The sequence below is a fragment of the Haliotis asinina genome, chromosome 1, assembly GCF_037392515.1.
Source record: "Haliotis asinina isolate JCU_RB_2024 chromosome 1, JCU_Hal_asi_v2, whole genome shotgun sequence".
In the NCBI taxonomy this organism is placed as follows: Eukaryota; Metazoa; Mollusca; class Gastropoda; order Lepetellida; family Haliotidae; genus Haliotis; species Haliotis asinina.
In genome coordinates, this window is record NC_090280.1 from 3,091,721 (window position 1) to 3,113,060 (window position 21,340).

Here is a 21,340-nt window from a genome sequence, read left to right on the forward strand (position 1 = left end):
TGTGGACAATAAACATTGCGCTCACTGAAGCTTTCTTTGCACGCAATGATAAATCTTTGGTACACGTTTTCTAGTTCGTTGTGTGGGAAAACCAAATGGCCATCAAAAACTCGTCTTTCTTTTAACGCTATTGGACCACCTTTTCTAAGATCACAATGTTAGTTTTATCTAGATTCACTGATAATTTCCATTCTTTTCTACATGCATCTAGAAATTTAGTTGTTTTGGAGACCAATCAAAGTATCTGACACTAAAATGACATCACCTGCCGGTGACATCAAAACTTCTGTTAGGACTGCAAACATTTGGACACCATGTTTACCATCTGAAGCTATTCAATACATAATTCATTAATTTTGTGTGTATGATTTGGCAACGGTCCATCTCAACAGAGGGTTTTCCAGAGAATTCTCACTTCTGTACAGTACCCTGACCCCGGGTTGACCCCCAGGGTGACACCCGGGTTGCCGTTCTGCCAGCGTTGATGTCATTCAGACCTGCATCTTGTCATGTAACGGTGATGATGGCATCTGAGTAGCATGTTTATCCGCGTGAAGTAATTCGCTCACAGGGAATGGAACGTCCTTCATTATTGTTCAAAATGTGACAGCTATCCACTTTCTGACGTCACTATAGCCATCTAGATGACAGTAATCTGTAGTAAAATGTTATTTTTTGGATTATTGCTGTTTTGCTTACAAATTCAGAGCAGTGATCTAACTTGCATAAACTGACATGATGCATGGTTGTTTGCTAACTGAAACGGTTCACTGCAACAAATGACTGCTTTTCACGCCTCACATAGTATTATGCCCCAGTTATATTGAACAGTTTCATTGCTATGGTATCATATATGACTAAACAATTACACGTGTGTGATTTGCTTGTCTCAAACGTGCCATGCTGTCCTGGTGTCCTCCTGTCCTGATGTCAGGACTCATTGCGCACATACAGCCGCGACGGGAGGCAACTCAGGATGCAAGTTCCGGGAGCCTTACTGATATGATTGATTCAGTACGTGGTGCCAGGTGTTCAAGTCCCGGAACCACGGTTGAGTTCTCCGTGTGCATGCTGTGTTGATCCAGCTTGTTGAGCCCCAGCATGCACAACTACAGACAACAGCATGTTGTAAGCGTGAACGTGCTTCTGATGTGGGATCCAGTCCGTGGGCTGGTTGCTGCAGCAGTTTGGCTCCTCCTCGTGTGGCAGTCGACATGTGGTGAGTTCCCGTAACAACATAACTGACTGTATCATGGTTACCTCCTCGTTTGGTGAACCTATCTTCAGAAGCTAGCACAGAGTTGAAACATGATGTAAGCTTCGTATTTTTACAGATTACCCTAAGCTAGAACGGGTCGTGGCGTCTCCGAACTCTTTCACGTTACGCTGCACAAAAACAGGCGGTTGGTTCACGAAACTGATTAATGTCTATTGGTACCGAAATGACACCCGTGTGTTCGAAACATACCGCTCGGCGAGTTCATCCGTGACCATCCTGGACAATACATTGACAAACTCCATTAGGCTGTCTGGGCGTTGGAGGAGCCACAGCGTGACCGTGTCAGATGTGCACGAAGGCGTGGCTATATGAAGATGCAAAGACTATAACGACACAGACGTTTGGAGCAATCCAGTTCAACTACCAGGTAAGTGCAATATTAATTCCAATTAACACAATAGTCATTGTGGGGTGTGTCTATCGAGGCCAGTGTCAATTTTAAAAGATCAGTGACAGCAACTTTCAATTCTTTGTGACCCCAAAGCTCTTGTCACACTATCATTCCGAACTACCGGGTGCCCATGTCATGCTAGGTGAACTGTCTCTACAAAAAAAAGATCCATGGACATGAACTGACTTGTGTGATTGTGTGTCCAACATTTTTGCTGTCTGCCTTCATGAAATGATAACATTTTCCTCTTGCACAGTAAAGAAACAACTGAGTTCATGCAAGAGAGGAGTGTTCCGAGGTATGATGTTCTTTTCTTCTTCACATTATACATCAGATGTTATGTCTGTATTACGCAAACTCCTTTGGCATATCTGTTGGGAAGATTCATAAAATTATTTCTCTCAGGAATGCCAATCACCAACCTCATTTCTTTTGCTCTTGTTTTATACATGTGAATTCTGTTCATCGTCGGTGTTTAAGGGTAACAGCTTAAGCGTATTATATTAACAACTAAAAAACTTTAATTCTAAATTTGTCAGAAAAAAACTCTACCTCATTTTATCATGTGTCATTTTGATAACTAAGTGATGTTAGATCTCAAATCATGAACTGTAGTGACTCTTGGCCAGTACTATAACACTTGCGCAGATGATTTTAAATGTATTTTAAATCGACTTTAGTTTGTTAACGCCGCACTCTACAATATTCCAACTATATGGCGGCAGTCCGTAAACATTTGAGTCGGAGCCGGGCAATTCAACGATAAACAACATGAGCATCGACTTACACAATTGTTATTTGATGGCATGTGCCAACCAAGTTATCTGGCCTGACCACCTAACTGCCAACTGCCGTTAGTCAGCCTTCACGACACCCATCTGTGCTAAAGATCACTTCTAACCTTCATATTCACGGAGGTTTTATCTTTGAAAACAGACGAATGTACTTTTCCCCAGTTTACATTTTCAAAAGGATGGGGTATTGCAGTTTCAAAGTCATTTCTAAGTCTTCCTTAAACCAGTGCATTGGTGTACAAGATTACCTTACAACACCATACTAATTCCCAACTGACGCTGAGATGGGTGTTGTTACAAAAATACATATACACATGTAAAAAGAGATATTTTAAGTACATAAAGCCACCTTTGTATAGGTTTTGCCCCTCAAACTCTATACGCAGACTTGCAAGGAATCCTAAATATGTAATACCCTACTTCTTTGAGTTGCACCATCAATTCCCGTGTTTGTGTAGGTGAACGCTGGCTGGCTTGCTTGTGCTCTTCATTGGGTATTAACAAGCTTTTATTTAGCACAGATTTTCAGAAATATAGGCGTCGAGAGGGAGAGGGGCTTCGGGCTTATCTGGAACTTCTTGTGTTTGTGTTAAAAGAGACTATTGCTAATTATTTCCGTTTAAGACATTGTAATAAGATCGTTTTCTCGAAAGCATATTCATATTCAACTGAATGTTTCAGGAAATGTGTATCCAGAACGGATACAGAACGACAACCAGCATAACGTTACCATGGTAGCCCGTCACTATGATGCTGTGAACGGAACTGCGTGGACATGTGGAATCCCTATCTTGTCAACAATCCGTAACATGGTGGTGATACAGGTCCTGGAACCAACAGGTGAGATTAGACTTTTCTTGCCTGTGAAGTTGGGTATAATTATAAAGCATAGTTGTTCAGTCTGCTCTTCAAAACATGTTCTGGAATGGGAGGAGTCCCGTATTCCGCGCAACCGTCACATTGTTCCGAATACTGACCCGAACACAAAATTAATTATATATACCCTTCATGTAAAAGACAGTTACATGTTGTCAGAAGTGAGGTCTGTTTTATCATATTATCACAGTGTGTATAAAGCCTTATACATGACGTTCTGGGTAGCCAAATGAAAACTGAACCAGGGATTCGAATCCCGCATGGGACTCAACCAAAAAAAGTACTAGAATTTGTACTTTACTGAGAAAGTGAAATCCCAAATATGACATATGTTGCATTTGACCACTTTCTAAATGGCATTGTGTAATCAAACATTGTACAGTGCAAAAATTCCAAAGTACCAAACGGAAATCATTACTTTTTAAGACGAAAGATAAAATGACAGTGTTTCTCAGCCCGTTTATGCTGCATCCAAAGCAGTTCAAGGGGTGTTGTCATACTAGTTTTCAAAAACGTTTCATACATAATAGAGAGTGAAAAATATACAGATAAAGGTAGAAATATCCTTACTGTTGGACTATCGATAGAGGGTTATCGCTTGACAATCATTACCAGATATAACATGTCAGTCCGATGTGTGTACCTGGACGCGATGTCTAATTGCACACATTCACTCTCTTAAGTCCCACAGATTAGGTGTGTTGGTGTATCCCAGCTGATGTATGGAGACTTGTACCACATATGGCCCCAGTACTGACTGTCCTGTCTCTCCAAATACTCTGACCCCACTCCCCACCTTACCCCTGAGCCAGTGCACTCTATAACCATAATGTGTAATGTCACAAAACAAACACTCAAATGGCGTTATACAAGACTGTCAAAAACAACAGGACATATGATCCACATATCTTGGGGTTCTGCAGATATCAGATACGTGCATCTCCCTCCACATGATGCTTGCATACATCCGAGGATATGAGTGTGTATTTTGTGAGATACAATCTTCCCCCTTGGGTCTGATAATTGATAGGCATACACCCCATATGTTTTAACATTTAACATTTTGAGACTCATTGTGTGTGACGACTGGAGACACAAAAAACGGTCTCCGCACACTGTACCCATTTGTGGATTCGAACTCTGAAGTTCGGTGTGACGAGGAAACGCTTTAACCACTAGGCTACCTAACCTGAAAAAAGGTAGGCCCTTCCACCGGTGCATGTGTACTACATTATTCAATAATATATGTGTGCGTGTGTGTGTGTGCGTGCGTGCGCGCGCGCTCGCGCTCGCGTGTACTGGATAATATATATAGTCTGGTTCATAATTATTGAGAATTTTTCTTCTTACTTTGAGCTATCCTAACACCTCAACTGATTCACTGATACTTAAAACTAAGTAATGGTATAAGGGAGGTAACTCATCTTGGCCTACTGAGTATAGTACAATTAGAGTTACCACCCCTGAATTTGTAGCAGACGTCATTTTCCTCAGCACTGTCAACAATGTCTGCTGAAGATAAAAGAAGGTTGGTTTTTGAGTTGTGTAATCAAGGAATTGATGATGTAAATACATTGGCAGAGAGAACAGGAACTCCGCTTTCTACTGCGTATAGGATTAGGAAGACTTTTAAAGAGGGAAAGGATTTTGGGCACCAGAAAGGAGCAGGGAGACCCAGAAAATTGGACTTCTCAGATCGCGTCCGGCTGGGAATTTTAGCGTCTAAAAAGCAAAGGGCAAGCATCTCCAACATCAGGTATGAAATGATAGAAAGGGGATCAACAGTTGTATCAAAATCTACAGTTAGAAGAAATTTGATTGATCTTGGATGGGAGAAAAAGACTGGAATTCCTTCTCCTCTCATGAAACAAGAACATAAAGACAGGCGTGTTGAGTGGTGTTTGGCACATGAAAACTTTGACTGGGAAAATGTGATTTTTACTGATGAAAGCTCAATACGGGTATATCCCAATAACGTGAAAATATGGACAAGGTCTGCGTCAGCACCGTTGTATCGACGACCTAAATACAGCACAAAGTTTCATGTATGGGGAGGGATATCCTTATTAGGAACGACCCCGCTGTGTGTGTTTGAGGGAAATCTGACAAGTCAACGCTACACTAACATATTAGATACTTTTCTCCTTCCAAGTGCACATGTGTTTTATGGAAATGACTGGATTTTGCAGCAAGATAATGATCCTAAACACACCGCAAAACATGCCAAGCAGTGGTTTCAGGAGAAAAATGTGACTGCATTACCATTTCCTGCATATAGTCCTGACTTAAATCCCATTGAGAACATTTGGGGGATGATGAAGGAATGTGTGAATCAAAAGGGGTTGACAAAAATTGAAGACATGAAGAGAGAAGTGGTCCGATACTGGGACAGCATAACTCACGAGACACTAACCTCTCTGATAGGAAGTATGCCTACTCGTCTTCGACTGTGCCGTGAAGCTCAAGGAGACTTGATAAAATATGAAATTGTTACCTACACAACATGAAAAGGTCAGTTCACTTTCATAATACATTCAATTTTATCTGATTTGTTCTCGTTTAATAATATGAAATGCTTTAGCTATTCTCAATAATTTTGAACCATACTGTATGTGTATATTATATAAATATATCAAAGGACAGTAAAAAGGACAGATTAAGACTAATCTAGCTTGTTACCATAAACCAAAAGTTAAGCACGCAACAATACAAACTGGAACAGGCTATAGATCGCCAACACCTGAAGGTAGATCACCAGACTAGGGAGCAGAAGTACTTCAAGTCCTGTTGCTACCTGCAATGGGCCCTAGCTGTGATAGTGATTTTGACTAAACTTAGCCATGGCTTACATGAACACATATTCTACGATTAAAAACATTGTACGAAACTGTACTTTGAATGACGAGAACGTACCCTCTCATGGAGACAGGCATTTCAGGATACTGCCACGAACTATCTTAGTTGCCTGATGTATTCAGCCAAACATAAGAAAGATGTATCTTGTGATGGAAGATTCCACACAATCAAGCTGGAGGACATGCTTGACTAATGTACTGCTTCAAATAAGTGGTCAAAGGCTGTTACTCTGCATCTAGGATTTACACTACTGTCGAAACGCACTTCCGCCTAACTGGGCATTCAGTGGGATACGTGGAGAGATCCCTTTCTCCGGCCAACCTCCAGGAACTGGAACGATGCCTCCTCGAGGAATGGCAACACATCACCCCGAACGTCATCACACGTTTGACGTGGTCAGTTCGTAGGCATTTCTGACGTATATTGATGCGTATATTAACGTTCCCTTCTCTTGACGTACACCTTAAATGGAGTAACTGTTGTGTTTTATTTGTTTTGTTTGGGGGGGGGGGGTACGAGTAGACGTCCACATTGTGAAAATTCATAAACAAATCCTGAAGTCAATTTCATATAAATCAATCATTCCTGCGGGCTTCATCATGTAGACGACACACCATACAGTCTCATGGGTCAAGTTAGTGATAGTTGCGTAGTGATACGTACCGGTACTTCTTGTCACCGAGTACATTGTGAAGGAACCAGGAAGTAGCTGCCAGTAATGTTATCAGCACTTTCACATAGCCACCAAAGAGACAGAGAAGAGGCGTCTGTATTATTCTGGTAAGTGCTGACATTTTGAAGCATTTCCCACTGCACATGATGGTTATGATAGTTTTATGTCGCACTCAGAAATATTCCAGCACAATGGCGGCGGTTTGTAGATAATCGAGTTTGGACCAGATACTCCAGTGATCAACAGCAGGAGCATCGATCTGTACAATTGGGAATCGATGACATGTGTCAACCAAGTCAGCGAGTCCGATCCCTTTAGTCGCCTCTTACGACAAGCATAGTCGCCGTTTATGGCAAGCATGGGTTGCTGAAGCCCTGTTCTACTCCAGATCTTCACGGGTCCTGAACACAGAGCATACTTCCAGCAACATATTCAGAATTAAAATACTAAGCCTTGGGATTCTTTTGGATGTAGGTATTCTATAAATATTCACGTTATATCTATGAAGTTAATAAACAGTGTTGTGAGATCTCTAAACTGCATTGACTGGATAATCAAGGAAAGAACTCAAAATACTGCCACCTTCTCTCTAAGACGTCACGCGTCACCACTCGTGAGCTAATGTCTCTGCGTTTCTTTCCACGTGAAAGAATTGACATGCGCCTCGTCATGCTCCAACGCACACAGTGACTTGGTTTGTTTCCATCGCAACTTCGGTTGCGTTTAACAGTACTTCAGACAGTTTACTGTATCAGTCGAAATCTTACAATGAATGAATGAATGAATGAATGACAAGAAGTGTATGTCAATGAATGAAAGAAATAAAGGAAAATAAGTACGTATGTGAATGAATGAAAGAATAAATGATACACCACGGCCATCTCTTCCATAACATGCTAAAGAACGCAAAACTATCATTTTGTTATCATCAGCTTGTTATAGTCTCCCTGGTCAGGCATAACAATTGTCAGACAGGTTAAAACAACAAACTATCTGGCTGACTGCACAGCTGCCTGTTGACGTAGTATACCCAAATCACCTAATTTTCCTGCGAACGTTTCATCTACATCACCATCCTTAATATAAGCACAGAGCGAAGAAGGCCGTGTATCTGTAACCACTGAAACGTGACCTCTCACTGTTCCCAAGTTCCCAAGTGGGGGTGTCCTTCTCTACCTTTTCCATTAATCTTTAAAACATCTAACAAGCTCAACGCATACAACTTTTAACTAAAATATGTTATACATATCATCTTAGGTATTATTCAGTTGACACATTATCATTTTATGATACATATATGCATGACATGCAGGACAAGTATTAGGCATTTTGTGTTAATTTACCATTCCCATTTTCATAATGCATAAAAAAGACACTCATTAATCTATCACTGAGTTTTGTTATTCTTTCACTCCCACAAAGTTGCTTAATCTCCTCTGATCATAGTATATGGACTCTCTCATACCAAATTCACCTAATCCTGAGACACCAACCAGGCATGACATACCCACATCACCTAATTCATTTTCCATGCCTATCGAGTACAAAATGCATAAAATGGGAGGACACCCTAATAACTTACGGGAATGAGCCGCCTTGTAGAGAGTAACCTCACTCTCACTCAACCTCAGACTCACTCGCTGGGCCACTAGCAGTAAAAATCAAAACAAAGCAAAAACAAATAAATCAATAAATGTAAACAAATAGACTACATGTACATACTAAAATCCACCAAATATGCACGCCCCATATAAAAAGGGAGAGTGCAAAAGTGGCAAAACTGGTAAAATATGCCAAGATTCAAACTCTAAACTATACAATGGTATTTTACTTGATAAATCAAAATGGTCTCATTGTCATAATGTGGGTAGTTACACAATCAAAACAAAAATATTTTACATGTTTATGTACGATTTATTTAGCAAAGCCAGAAGAATCTCCGACAAACACGTCCGCTTCTCCTCCATCTGTGGGTTTGTGAGAGCAAGGATACTCTACAACAGGGATAGGTCACTCGCTTGCTTTTTCACCATTTGTACTAATGTACGTGTGCCTCGTCATGCTCCTGCGCTCACAGTGACTTGGCTCATTCCCAGTGCAACTTCAGTTGTGTTTACACAGGGGGACTATATAGAGTATACACGTTGTAGATTATCCCTGGTTTAACATAACTTCAGCCACTTTATTGTATCAGTCAGAATTTTACAATGAATGAATGAATGATAGTAAGAATTAAGAGCAAGAATTATGTCATTGAATGAACGAAATAAAGAAGAAAGAATAAAAGAAAGAAGTACATATGAGAATGAATGAAAGAATAAATGATACCCCGCGGCCTCCCCCCACCACCATACATGTGTTAAAGAACGCAAAAGTAACAACACGTGTTAACATCAGCTGTCCTTTTAAATATCCACTTTGAAACATTGTTGTTTACTTTAACAATTAATTCAGATATCTTACTGCATGTGGGGAATGGAATGAACAGTAACAAAATGTTAACTGACACTGTCACACTGCCCTGAAGAATAAAGTGAAAAACTCCCACCAGGTTATATTCACGTTCATTAACTCTTGGAATGGTAAAGTGAAGGCTGGACCGGGCTCCATCGCATGTATCACTGAACTAACATGTTCAAAAGCGCACCCGATGTTAAGCGTTAATGAGTTAATGAAGTCAAGTCAAGACAGCAATATCCCATGTGCCTACTGTACTGTTCCACACAGGAAGTAACACGTTCCTTCCTGCATGTTTAATGACTAGTGAAAGGTTTAATATATGGGATTCGCTCTTAGTCGTTAAAATGTATACAAAAGCTTGCAATAGCGGCATCCTTGTCGAATGATCTTTAATGTATATCTGTCGAGGGTCGCTATAAAGTGGACAGACGAACACATAGAGAAATTCCTATTCTTCTTGTATAACGGATAACTGACATATTCGTCGTTTCGATTTTGCAATGGAACGTTAAATTACATTTCCCTCCTTCATTTTCAAAAAGGTCAAATAAACCTAGCCGATATTTTAAAAAAAATGTTTCCTTATATATTTCGTCGTGAATGTTTATAAATACATGTCTGGTTGAAATAAGGTTTTGAAAGTGTTATAATGAACATCAGGTGAACTATCTTCTAAAGTGGAATGCCATTCCTGGTAATGCATATTTACAGACCGAGTTTCTATACTTCCAACTAACATAACCATATGAAACCATAACCATGGGAAAACAGATGATTCCTTATAAGCAATACCCATGTAATGTTATCTAAATGTAAAATCATGTTGGTAGCCATTTTGGGAAGACGTTCGTGCATATGAAGAAGTTTGAACCAGTATTTTGAACTTTGGGAATTACTATATATCAGTTATCTACCATATTCACCATATGCCATACAATGTGGTGTGGAGGATCCAACACAAGGAAGTTTATTGCAAGCTAATAAGACTTTCTCAAAGCATCCATACCGCTGAAATCCCCATCTTTCTGCACCATGTAATAAATTTGAATGTATGTGGCTGTCAAAGAGCTTAAAGAATTTATTAGGCGGCATGGTTCCTTTGTGGACAATAAACATTACACTCACTGAAGCTTTCTTTGCACGCAATGATAAATCTTTGGTACACGTTTTCTAGTTCGTTGTGTTTGAAAACCAGATGGTCATCAAAGTCCCGCCCTTCTTTCAGCACTATTGGACCACCTTTCCTAAGATCACAAGGTTAGTTTTATCTAGATTCACTGATAATTTCTATTCTTTTGTGTATGCATCTAGAATATTTAGCTGTCTTTGGAGAATAAACCAAAGTGTCTGACACTAAAATGATATCACCTGCAAACACGAGTGTTGATGTCATTCTGACTTGCAACTTGTCATGTAACACTAGTGTTGATGTTATTCTGACTTGCATCTTGTCACGTAACACCAGTGTTGATGTCATTCTGACTTGCATCTTGTCACGTAACACCAGTGTTGATGTTATTCTGACTTGCATCTTGTCACGTAACACCAGTGTTGATATCATTCTGACCTGCATATTGTCACGTAACGGTGATGATGTCTTTTGCTCAACCTGTTAATCGGAAGTGAACCTGCTGCATTATTTTTCAAAATGTGACAGCTATCCACTTTCTGTCGTCACTGCTGCCATCTGGATGACAGTTATATGTAGTAAAATGTTATTTTGGGGATTACTGATGTTGTGTTTACAAAACCAGAGCAGTGACTTGCATAGACTGACATGATGCATGGTTGTTTGCTAACTGAAACGGTTCACTGCAACAAATGACTGCTTTTCACGCCTCACATAGTATTATGCCCCAGTTATATTGAACAGTTTCATTGCTATGGTATCATATATGACTAAACAATTACACATGTGTGATTTGCTTGTCTCAAACGTGCCATGCTGTCCTGGTGTCCTCCTGTCCTGATGTCAGGACTCATTGCGCACATACAGCCGCGACGGGAGGCAACTCAGGATGCAAGTTCCGGGAGCCTTACTGATATGATTGATTCAGTACGTGGTGCCAGGTGTTCAAGTCCCGGAACCACGGTTGAGTTCTCCGTGTGCATGCTGTGTTGATCCAGCTTGTTGAGCCCCAGCATGCACAACTACAGACAACAGCATGTTGTAAGCGTGAACGTGCTTCTGGTTGAGCATCCCCCATTCCATGATGTGGGATCCAGTCCGTGGGCTGGTTGCTGCAGCAGTTTGGCTCCTCCTCGTGTGGCAGTCGACATGTGGTGAGTTCCCGTAACAACATAACTGACTGTATCATGGTTACCTCCTCGTTTGGTGAACCTATCTTCAGAAGCTAGCACAGAGTTGAAACATAATGTAAGTTTCGTATGTTTACAGATTACCCTAATCTAGAAGTGGTAGAGGCGTCTCCGAACTCTTTCACGTTACGCTGCATAAAAACAGGCGGTTGGTTTACGAAACTGATTACAGTCTATTGGTACCGAAATGACACCCTTGTGTTCGAAACATACCGCTGGATCAGTCCATCCGTGACCATCCTGGACAATACATTTACAAACGTTCAGCTGACTGGGCGTTGGAGGAGCCACACTGTGACCGTGTCAGATGTGCACGAAGGCGTGGCTACATGGAGATGCAACAATCATAACAATAAAAACACGTGGAGTAATCCAGTTGACCTGTCAAGTAAGTGAAATAAAATACTAATTATTATATTCATAATTGTGCAAAGTACCCTCACACTCAAATTGTCTGACCTGCTCAGTGTGCTTGTGAATAGATTAGTGTACTTGTTATTGCCGATCAGCTCCAACATTATCGTTCCGAACTACTGGGTACCCATGCGTTGCTAGAGGAACAATCTGCAAAATGAAGACCCATGGAATGAACTAAATGTGACTCTGTCCCACATTTGATTGATGTCTGTTGTGATGACATGAGGGAGTTTTGCGCTTGGATTGTAAATTGTTTTGTCTGAAAATATCATTTGAATGCCAGATGACATACAAAAGAGGACTGCTCTGAAGTTTGATGTTGTTCCTATTTTCTTCAGGTTATACAGCAGGTGTAACGTCGTTCACACTTAGTACGCCAAAGCCTCTTAAAGGTAAGAACACAACATACTTTCTTGCAGAGATACCAAACAACACTCCAACTGATTGATCTTCTTTTATACACTAGTATGTTAGTTATGTTCATTATGTATGTTAGTTATGTTCATTATGTATGTTAGTTATGTTCATTATGTATGTTAGTTATGTTCATTATGTATGTTAGTTATGTTCATCGTCAATGTTTCGTTAAAACAGAGTATCATCTTACTAGCATACGACGTTACTTCTAAACTTTGCTGAAAAGAAACTCTCTCTGATTTCATCATCTTTCATTTTAATTGATATAATAATAATAAGGATCATGGCTGATAACGAAGCACACCACCCTCGTTCCTTTCTTTATCTTTTATGTATGCCAGTCAAATCTGGAGGTCGGGGTTTGATTAATGTGAAGGCTCTTCATGATAGAATTTTATTGTCTACTTTTGCACATATTTATTTATCGGATGATCCTCTGGTGATGCATGTCAAAACTCACGATGACAGCCAGGAATTCCACAGCTATTTTAAGTGTGCCAAGGTTGTTGGACACAATCTGAAATTTTAAATTAGAAGATTTTGTTGATGGCGATGTACTGCTGGACGGTACAGAGATGGGAGCAAACCAGGTGAAGTCCTTCACCAAGTCTGCCCAGAGTCGATCCTTTGTGAAGAAGCTGTCTGAGAAACAACAGCAATCCAACCTACTCCTTTGCCTGGATGAAGATGGCTGGTCTCAAATGTGAAACGGAGGGCTTCCGTTTTGCCGCTCAGGACCAGTCACTTCCCACTCGCAATCGTCAGAATGTGATTTTTAATCAAAATGTTAAAATGACATGTCGATTATGCAATGAATTCACAGAGACTGCCCAACACCTTGTCAGTGGGTGTCCTTCCTTGGCACAAACAGCATATCTTAAAAGACATAATGGCATGGCTCGCTGCTTTTACTATCGTCTCCACCATGCCTCTGGCTTTGACCCCGAGGTCCATCCATGGTACGACCCTGAACATATCCAGCGCGTCCTGGAAAATGATGCTTTGAAACCTCTCTGGATTAGGCCAAAATACAGCCTGAGACGAATTCCTGCCAACAAACCTGATCTTGTCCTTTTTGATAAAAACAATGATATCATATTGTTTATATAATTGAATTGTCTGTCCGTTTTGACAGCAATGTGATTGGCAAGATTCAGTAAAAGCATAATAAATATGCGGACCCTGCCTTTGGAATGTCGTCAGGCAGATCAGGAGAGTGCCCGGGTTCTCCACCGGGAGCACAGCCCTTCTGACAATCTGGGTAATGCAGGAGACTGCAGTGTTCGGGAGCGTTCATATTCTGTTCGCTTGTGGGTTAGACTAGGCAGTGTTTCCTGGGAGAAGTCCCATTCGCTGTCTGGGCTGCGTGTGGATGGGGCGAGGGCCCTGAGCTGATGATCAGCTTCACCAGCCTGACTGTGCTAGGATCACCAGAACCATCTCTACTGCATTTCAATCTTAATCTGTAAAAAATATGTACATGTATATTGAAAGCGCTGCTAATGTGTCATTATTATTATTATTAACCCGGATAACCCAAGCTGACTGTGAAGTGAAAGACGGTTATAGTCACATCACTCATTCCACCTGGTACCCAATTTTCTGCTGGGTAAACAGAAGTAATTTTGAACAAACACGCTGGCCTAAGGTGAGACCACATGTGTCTTAGGGGTTCCGTTGTGGGGCAGGATTGATGTCCTCTCAGGAGCCAAGCTGTCACACATGGTATCTAACACACGATATCTAATGCGAGTGATGTTAGATCGCAGAACATGAATTGTAGTGGTTCTTGGCCAGTACTCAGCAACATTTCAGCTATATTGCAGCATAATTAGTCGAGCGTAAGAATCCAGTGATACAATGACATGTGGCAGCCAGGTCATCGGGTCTTGCCACCCGATCACGTTACTTTGTGAAGGCGACACCATTGCTTAAGACCAGTTTTAACTGGATCTTCACGGGTCATTCTATTTTCTAAAACAGATAAATGTACTTTTGCCGCAACAAATTCACTAGTGCGTGGAATCTAGCGCTCTACAAATACTCTGTACCATTATGATTATATAAACTTAAAAAATCATTTCTTATCGACGTTTTCTCTGAACCACCGTATAAGTACAAAAACACTTTATCTGTACATGTCTTGCCCCTCCGATTATAAACGAATATTTGATAGGAATCCTAAGTATACAATATACTGCTCCAAAACAAACAAATTGAATCTTTCAGGAAATGTCACTCTAAATGTGTATCCAGACAGGGTCTTCGATGGTAACAACTTTACTGTAAGCTGCACAGTGGAGACTGGAGGTCAAGTCAATATTTCGGATATGTTTTGGATTCAAAACTCAGAAAACATCTTTGTGACCTTCAGTAACGGAAGTTATATCGTCTTAGAGAACTCCACCAGGCCTGATGTGATGGATGTGACACAGAACGACAACCAGCATAACGTTACCATGGTAGCCAGTCACTATGATGCAGTGAATGGAACTGCGTGGACATGTGGAATCCCTATCTTGTCAACAATCAGTAACATGGTGCTGATACAGGTCCTGAAACCAACAGGTGAGATTAGACTTTTCTTGCCTGTGAAGTTGGGTATAATTATAAAGCATAGTTGTTCAGCCTGCTCTTCAAAACATGTTCTGGAATGGGAGGAGTCCCGTATTCCGCGCAACCGTCACATTGTTCCGAATATTCACCCGAAAACAAAATTAATGATAAATGCCTTTCATGTAAAAGACATGTTGTCAGAAGTGAGGTCTGTTTTATCATATTATCATAGTGTGTATAAAGCCTTATAAATGACGTTCTGAGTAGCCAGATGAAAACTGATCCAGTGACTTTGCAGGACGTCAGTCTGTTGAAGACAGAACACAACTGTACACCAGTACGGGGAGCACCGTCGGCGTAGTCGTTCTCACTGTCATCGTCTCTGTCATCATCTTCATCATCAGAAATCGAAAGACGGCAGGTGAAATTACAGGTGTGTTTCCGATTTTGTGAGAATAATGTAAGAAGGATAACACTGAGTCTGGTTACTTTCTGCACCCACTCAGTCACTCACTCTGAACTGTCAGATGGAAGCTGTAATGCCAGACAAAGGGATGCATGTTCATGCAAGTTGAATGTTACCAAGAAACTGCAAACGATGTCAAGTCAATATAAAGCATCTTAACAGGGAAAATGTCAAACATTTAACCCGTCAAATATAACACTGTGTTAGCCGTGGCATATACATAACCCTCCAGTCAGCATTTATTGTTTATGGCAAGTAGTATAGGAAATGCTGGCCCGTTCTAGATGCCATCAAGCTTTGATGTATGCTTTGTTTTTGACAGGCAGATAGCTGTCTTCGTTGAATTTATTTTTTGTGTCAAATATCATTTTGACTGCTTCAAACATCTATTTTAATTCAGAACCAAAGAATTCAGTGAGAAAAGGGTAAGTAAATGTTACTGAATGATACTCTTCTATCGAAAATATGTTTTCAACTAATTGCAGCATTAGATTTATGGCTATTTAGAGCTAATCACAAACTGACGCGAATTAATATGAAACAGTCTACAGGGGGCGCAACTACAGTTTCAAATTATCAAACCTGAAAAGTCATCGATGAATGGTTCTTTTCTATCCTCAGTGGGCCATGGTATGAAGAGATAGAGATTAATGGTAAGGCAGTTACTTTACACTTATGCATTTAAAACAAATATAAGGGCTTCATTTACGTACAGGTCTTGGCTAGGCAGTTCTGTATCTTTATTGTAAATGGCAAGATGGACTTGTCATCTTTCCTCAGGGAAGTGGAACGTTGCTGATATTATCAGTCAGTGATCCATCCGGGCATTAGTTGGACGGTGTGCGTGTGTATGTGATGTGTTAGTGTGATAGTGTGTGTTTGTGTGTTGTGGGCGTGTGGAAGAAGAGGAACTATTTCACTCTAAAATAGAGTAACCTTTGAAATGTTATTTTAGGATGAAAATGTAGCAATTGTTTGTTGGGACATACAGATAACACCCATTGAATTATGGTGGACTGGCTGGGATTAGCTTTAATGGCCTTGTGCCAATATGTGTTTTGAGATATAAGATTATTTTCCCAATAACAGTTTTCACTTCACAGAATACAACGTACGAATACAATACAACGTGTACAAAAGCCAGATATAGCAGCTTGTATTTAGTCTTGGTTCTTTTCTTGCAGTCATACCATCTTTACGGCAACAGTAGCAAGGGAATGAACGGCAGCAACTTCGGCTCTGGAACAGCCAAGTACGTGTAGTCAGTAAACAGTTGCAGCTTGACATTCTTCAGGTTGAGATATCTGTCGGTGTCTTAGATATTCCGCACTGTGAACGGAATATCTGAATGACATTTGTATTTAGTCCATATGTGTGCAAAAAGTGTGTAAGATGACTAACCAACGTGACCTAAATGTTATTTACCATGAAACGTCAGACTCATTAATATCGTGTGAATCCACCTCTACTCTCTTCTGTTGGGGGTACTTAGTAACAACACATGTCCTGTGTAAGGTGGGTATGTTCTGTTGGAGGTACTCAGTAACAACACATGTCCTGTGTAAGATGTGTATATTCTGTTGGAGGTACTCAGTAGCAACACATGTCCTGTGTAAGGTGGGTATGTTCTGTTGGAGGTACTCAGTAACAACACATGTCCTGTGTAAGGTGGGTATGTTCTGTTGGAGGTACTCAGTAGCAACACATGTCCTCTGTAAGGTGGGTATGTTCTGTTGGAGGTACTCAGTAACAACACATGTCCTGTGTAAGATGTGTATATTCTGTTGGAGGTACTCAGTAGCAACACATGTCCTGTGTAAGGTGTGTATGTTCTGTTGGGGGTACTCAGTAGCAACACATGTCCTGTGTAAGGTGGGTATGTTCTCATGTTGGAGGTACTCAGTAACAACACGTGTCCTGTGTAATGTGGGTATGTTCTGTTGGAGGTACTCAGTAGCAACACATGTCCTGTGTAAGGTGTGTATGTTCTCATGTTGGAGGTACTCAGTAACAACACATGTCCTGTGTAAGGTGTGTATGTTCTCATGTTGGAGGTACTCAGTAACAACACATGTCCTGTGTAAGGTGGGTATGTTCTGTTGGAGGTACTCAGTAGCAACACATGTCCTGTGTAAGATGGGTATGTTCTGTTGGAGGTACTCAGTAACAACACATGTCCTGTGTAAGGTGTGTATGTTCTGTTGGAGGTACTCAGTAACAACACATGTCCTGTGTAAGGTGTGTATGTTCTGTTGGAGGTACTCAGTAACAACACATGTCCTGTGTAAGATGTGTATATTCTGTTGGAGGTACTCAGTAGCAACACATGTCCTGTGTAAGGTGGGTATGTTCTGTTGGAGGTACTCTGTAACAACACGTGTCCTGTGTAAGGTGGGTATATTCTCATGTTGGAGGTACTCAGTAACAACACATGTCCTGTGTAAGGTGGGTATGTTCTGTTGGAGGTACTCAGTAGCAACACATGTCCTGTGTAAGGTGGGTATGTTCTGTTGGAGGTACTCAGTAACAACACATGTCCTGTGTAAGGTGTGTATGTTCTGTTGGAGGTACTCAGTAACAACACATGTCCTGTGTAAGGTGTGTATGTTCTGTTGGAGGTACTCAGTAACAACACATGTCCTGTGTAAGATGTGTATATTCTGTTGGAGGTACTCAGTAGCAACACATGTCCTGTGTAAGGTGGGTATGTTCTGTTGGAGGTACTCTGTAACAACACATGTCCTGTGTAAAGTGTGTATATTCTCATGTTGGAGGTACTCAGTAACAACACATGTCCTGTGTAAGGTGGGTATGTTCTGTTGGAGGTACTCAGTAACAACACGTGTCCTGTGTAAGGTGGGTATGTTCTGTTGGAGGTACTCTGTAACAACACGTGTCCTGTGTAAGGTGTGTATATTCTCATGTTGGAGGTACTCAGTAACAACACATGTCCTGTGTAAGATGTGTATGTTCTGTTGGAGGTACTCAGTAACAACACGTGTCCTGTGTAAGGTGGGTATATTCTCATGTTGGAGGTACTCAGTAGCAACACATGTCCTGTGTAAGGTGTGTATATTCTCATGTTGGAGGTACTCAGTAACAACACATGTCCTGTGTAAGGTGTGTATATTCTCATGTTGGAGGTACTCAGTAACAACACGTGTCCTGTGTAAGGTGGGTATATTCTCATGTTGGAGGTACTCAGTAGCAACACATGTCCTGTGTAAGGTGTGTATATTCTCATGTTGGAGGTACTCAGTAACAACACATGTCCTGTGTAAGGTGTGTATATTCTCATGTTGGAGGTACTCAGTAACAACACGTGTCCTGTGTAAGGTGGGTATATTCTCATGTTGGAGGTACTCAGTAACAACACATGTCCTGTGTAAGATGGGTATGTTCTCCCGTTGGAGGTACTCAGTACCAATACGAGAGCTGTGTGCTCTAGCGTTGATATCCTGAAAATACATTCTTCCCAAAAAAGAAACGGAAAACCTAAATATCAATGAAAATTTGGTGTTGTTCAAGGACGTGTAGATCAGCGGAGAATAGAGGTACACGAATGAAATTTTGTGGAGCAATGCATTGTTATCTTTTCCATATTTCTTGAGAATAACAGTCATCAGAGTCATTACTGTTGTTAACCAGGTGGTGTTGAAGTCAGTACCTCGTATGACCGCCTCCACCTGCTACCACTCCGCGACACCTCCTAGGTACAGATCGAATCAGTCTTTGGATTCTTTTGTTGTTCTCCATTCCTCCTGCAGCATGTGGAACAACTGTTGAAGATTCTGTGGTGGATTACGACGTCGACGTACCCGTCTATCGATCTGATCCCAAAATTGTTGATGTTGTCCCCATAAAGGTCAGACATGATGGTGAGTTGGATATACAGTATCTGTGTCCTCTCTGATTAGTCACTGTCGATATGGTGTCGGTATCTGTATTCTCTCTGATTGTCGATATACAGTGTCGATATACAGTGTCGGTATCTGTGTCCTCTGATTGTCAATATACAGTGTCGATATACAGTGTCGATATACAGTGTCGATATCTGTATTCTCTGTGATTGCCGATATACAGTGTCGATATACAGTGTCGGTATCTGTGTCCTCTCTGATTGTCGATATACAGTGTCGATATACAGTGTCGGTATCTGTATCCTCTCTCATTGGTCAGTGTCAATATACAGTGTCAGTATCTGTGTAAATACAGCAGTAAAGGTAACTTTTTGTGGTTTGTCTAACCTTTTTGGCTATTGCTGCTTACAACCAGAGATAACTTTTTTCATAATGTTTTGTTCTGCATATACAAAGCACCTTTTGTTCAAGCTTTACATTAAATGTTTTAATCCGTGCACCTATCCCCTAATTGTACTCTTATTACTTTCATTTTGAACAACTGTCGCCTATCGTGTTTCGTTAATGCATTGCTGTAATTATTTTTTTCCTTTTGGGAAGTTCTTTTCTATTTTTGAGTGATTTTGGTGTAAATTTGAAATAAAATTTATATGCTGAAAAAGGCAATTAGTGTTTTTGAGTGAGTATTGTTAATTACGGTCCATACCATTCATGTCATATCAAAGTAGCGTTTCACACAAAATGTACAGTGCTAAAAAAACCTAAGTACCAAAAGGAAATCTTTACCTTTTAAGAAAGAAACGAACTGATATTTATTGTCTTTGGGATGTACATCTTACACAGAAACTGGATAAAGACAAAAGATAAAATGACAGTGTTTCTCAGCCCGTCCTGTGGTTACATCCCAAGCTGTTCAACAGGTGTAGCCGTGCTAATTTTCCAAAACTTCTCATATATGATAGAGAGTGAAAACATATGCAAACAAAGGTAGAAATATCGTTAGTATTGGACTATCGATAGAGGATTATCTTTTGACAATCATTACCACATATGACCCCAGTACTGACTGCCCTGTCTCTCCAATACTCTCACCCCACTCCCCACCTTACCCCGGAACCAGTGCACTCTATACCAATAAAGTCTGATGTCACAAAACAAACACTCAAAAGGCGTTATACAAGACTGTTAATAATGAACAGGACATAAGATCCACATATCTTGGGGTCTGTAGATATCAGATGCATATATCTCCCTCCTCATGATGCATACATCCGAGGTTATGAGTGTGTATTATGTGAGATACAGCCTTGCCCCCTAGGTCTGACAATTGATAGGCATACACCCCATACAGGCGGATCAGAGCCGGGAAGAAAACCGATATAGATTATAGATATGATTTATTTTTAGAAGTGTGTAAACCGTTCAGTGTGTAAGTGTCTGACTGTACACAATATATATTGAAGGTAATGTACCTCAAAACAGCGGGTTTAGTTGTACGTCGTTTTTAGCAATATTCCAGAAATATGACGACTGGAGACACAAGAAGTGGTCTCCACACACTGTACCCATTTGTGGATTCGAACTCTGAAGTTCGGTGTGACGAGGAAACGCTTTAACCACTAGGCTACCCTACCTGAAAAAAGGTAGACTTCTATGTGGTTAAGTCCATTCCACCGGTGCATGTGTACTACATAATTCGATAATATATGTGTGTATATTCTATTCGATAATATATATGTGTATATTATATAAATATATCTGTCGACAAAGGACAGTAAAAAGGACAGATTAAGACTAATCTAGCTTGTTACCAGAAACCAAAAGTTAAGCACGCAACAATACAAACTTGAACAGGCTATAGATCGCCAAAACCTGAAGGTAGATCACCAGACTAGGAACCAGGGGTACTTACAGTACTGTTGCTACCTGCAATGGGCCCTAGCTGGGTTTACGCCACCCCTTCAGATAGTGATTTT

The 21,340-nt window shown here is 40.7% G+C and overlaps 1 protein-coding gene across 1 annotated transcript; it reads left to right on the forward strand.

Moving 5' to 3' along the window:
* Positions 1 to 1,101: 1,101 nt before the first annotated feature.
* Positions 1,102 to 20,025, forward strand: LOC137290246 (uncharacterized). The gene is made up of 10 exons (XM_067821427.1): positions 1,102 to 1,219; positions 3,146 to 3,304; positions 6,483 to 6,591; positions 10,555 to 10,586; positions 11,728 to 12,036; positions 12,404 to 12,457; positions 14,880 to 15,050; positions 15,337 to 16,157; positions 16,689 to 16,756; positions 19,153 to 20,025. Exons 1-8 carry the CDS (start codon positions 1,102 to 1,104, stop codon positions 15,489 to 15,491), a joined length of 1,107 nt encoding a protein of 368 aa, XP_067677528.1. The 3' UTR covers positions 15,492 to 16,157; positions 16,689 to 16,756; positions 19,153 to 20,025.
* Positions 20,026 to 21,340: the final 1,315 nt, after the last annotated feature.

Excerpts from the sequence above, each read along its gene's own strand:
- LOC137290246 (XM_067821427.1), top strand. The coding sequence starts at position 1,102 with ATGCACAACTACAGACAACAGCATGTTGTAAGCGTGAACGTGCTTCTG. Across the intron at positions 12,458-14,879 it reads TACGCCAAAGCCTCTTAAAG|AGAACTCCACCAGGCCTGAT; the intron begins GTAAGAACACAA and ends ATATCGTCTTAG. Across the intron at positions 15,051-15,336 it reads ACAGGTCCTGAAACCAACAG|GACGTCAGTCTGTTGAAGAC; the intron begins GTGAGATTAGAC and ends GTGACTTTGCAG.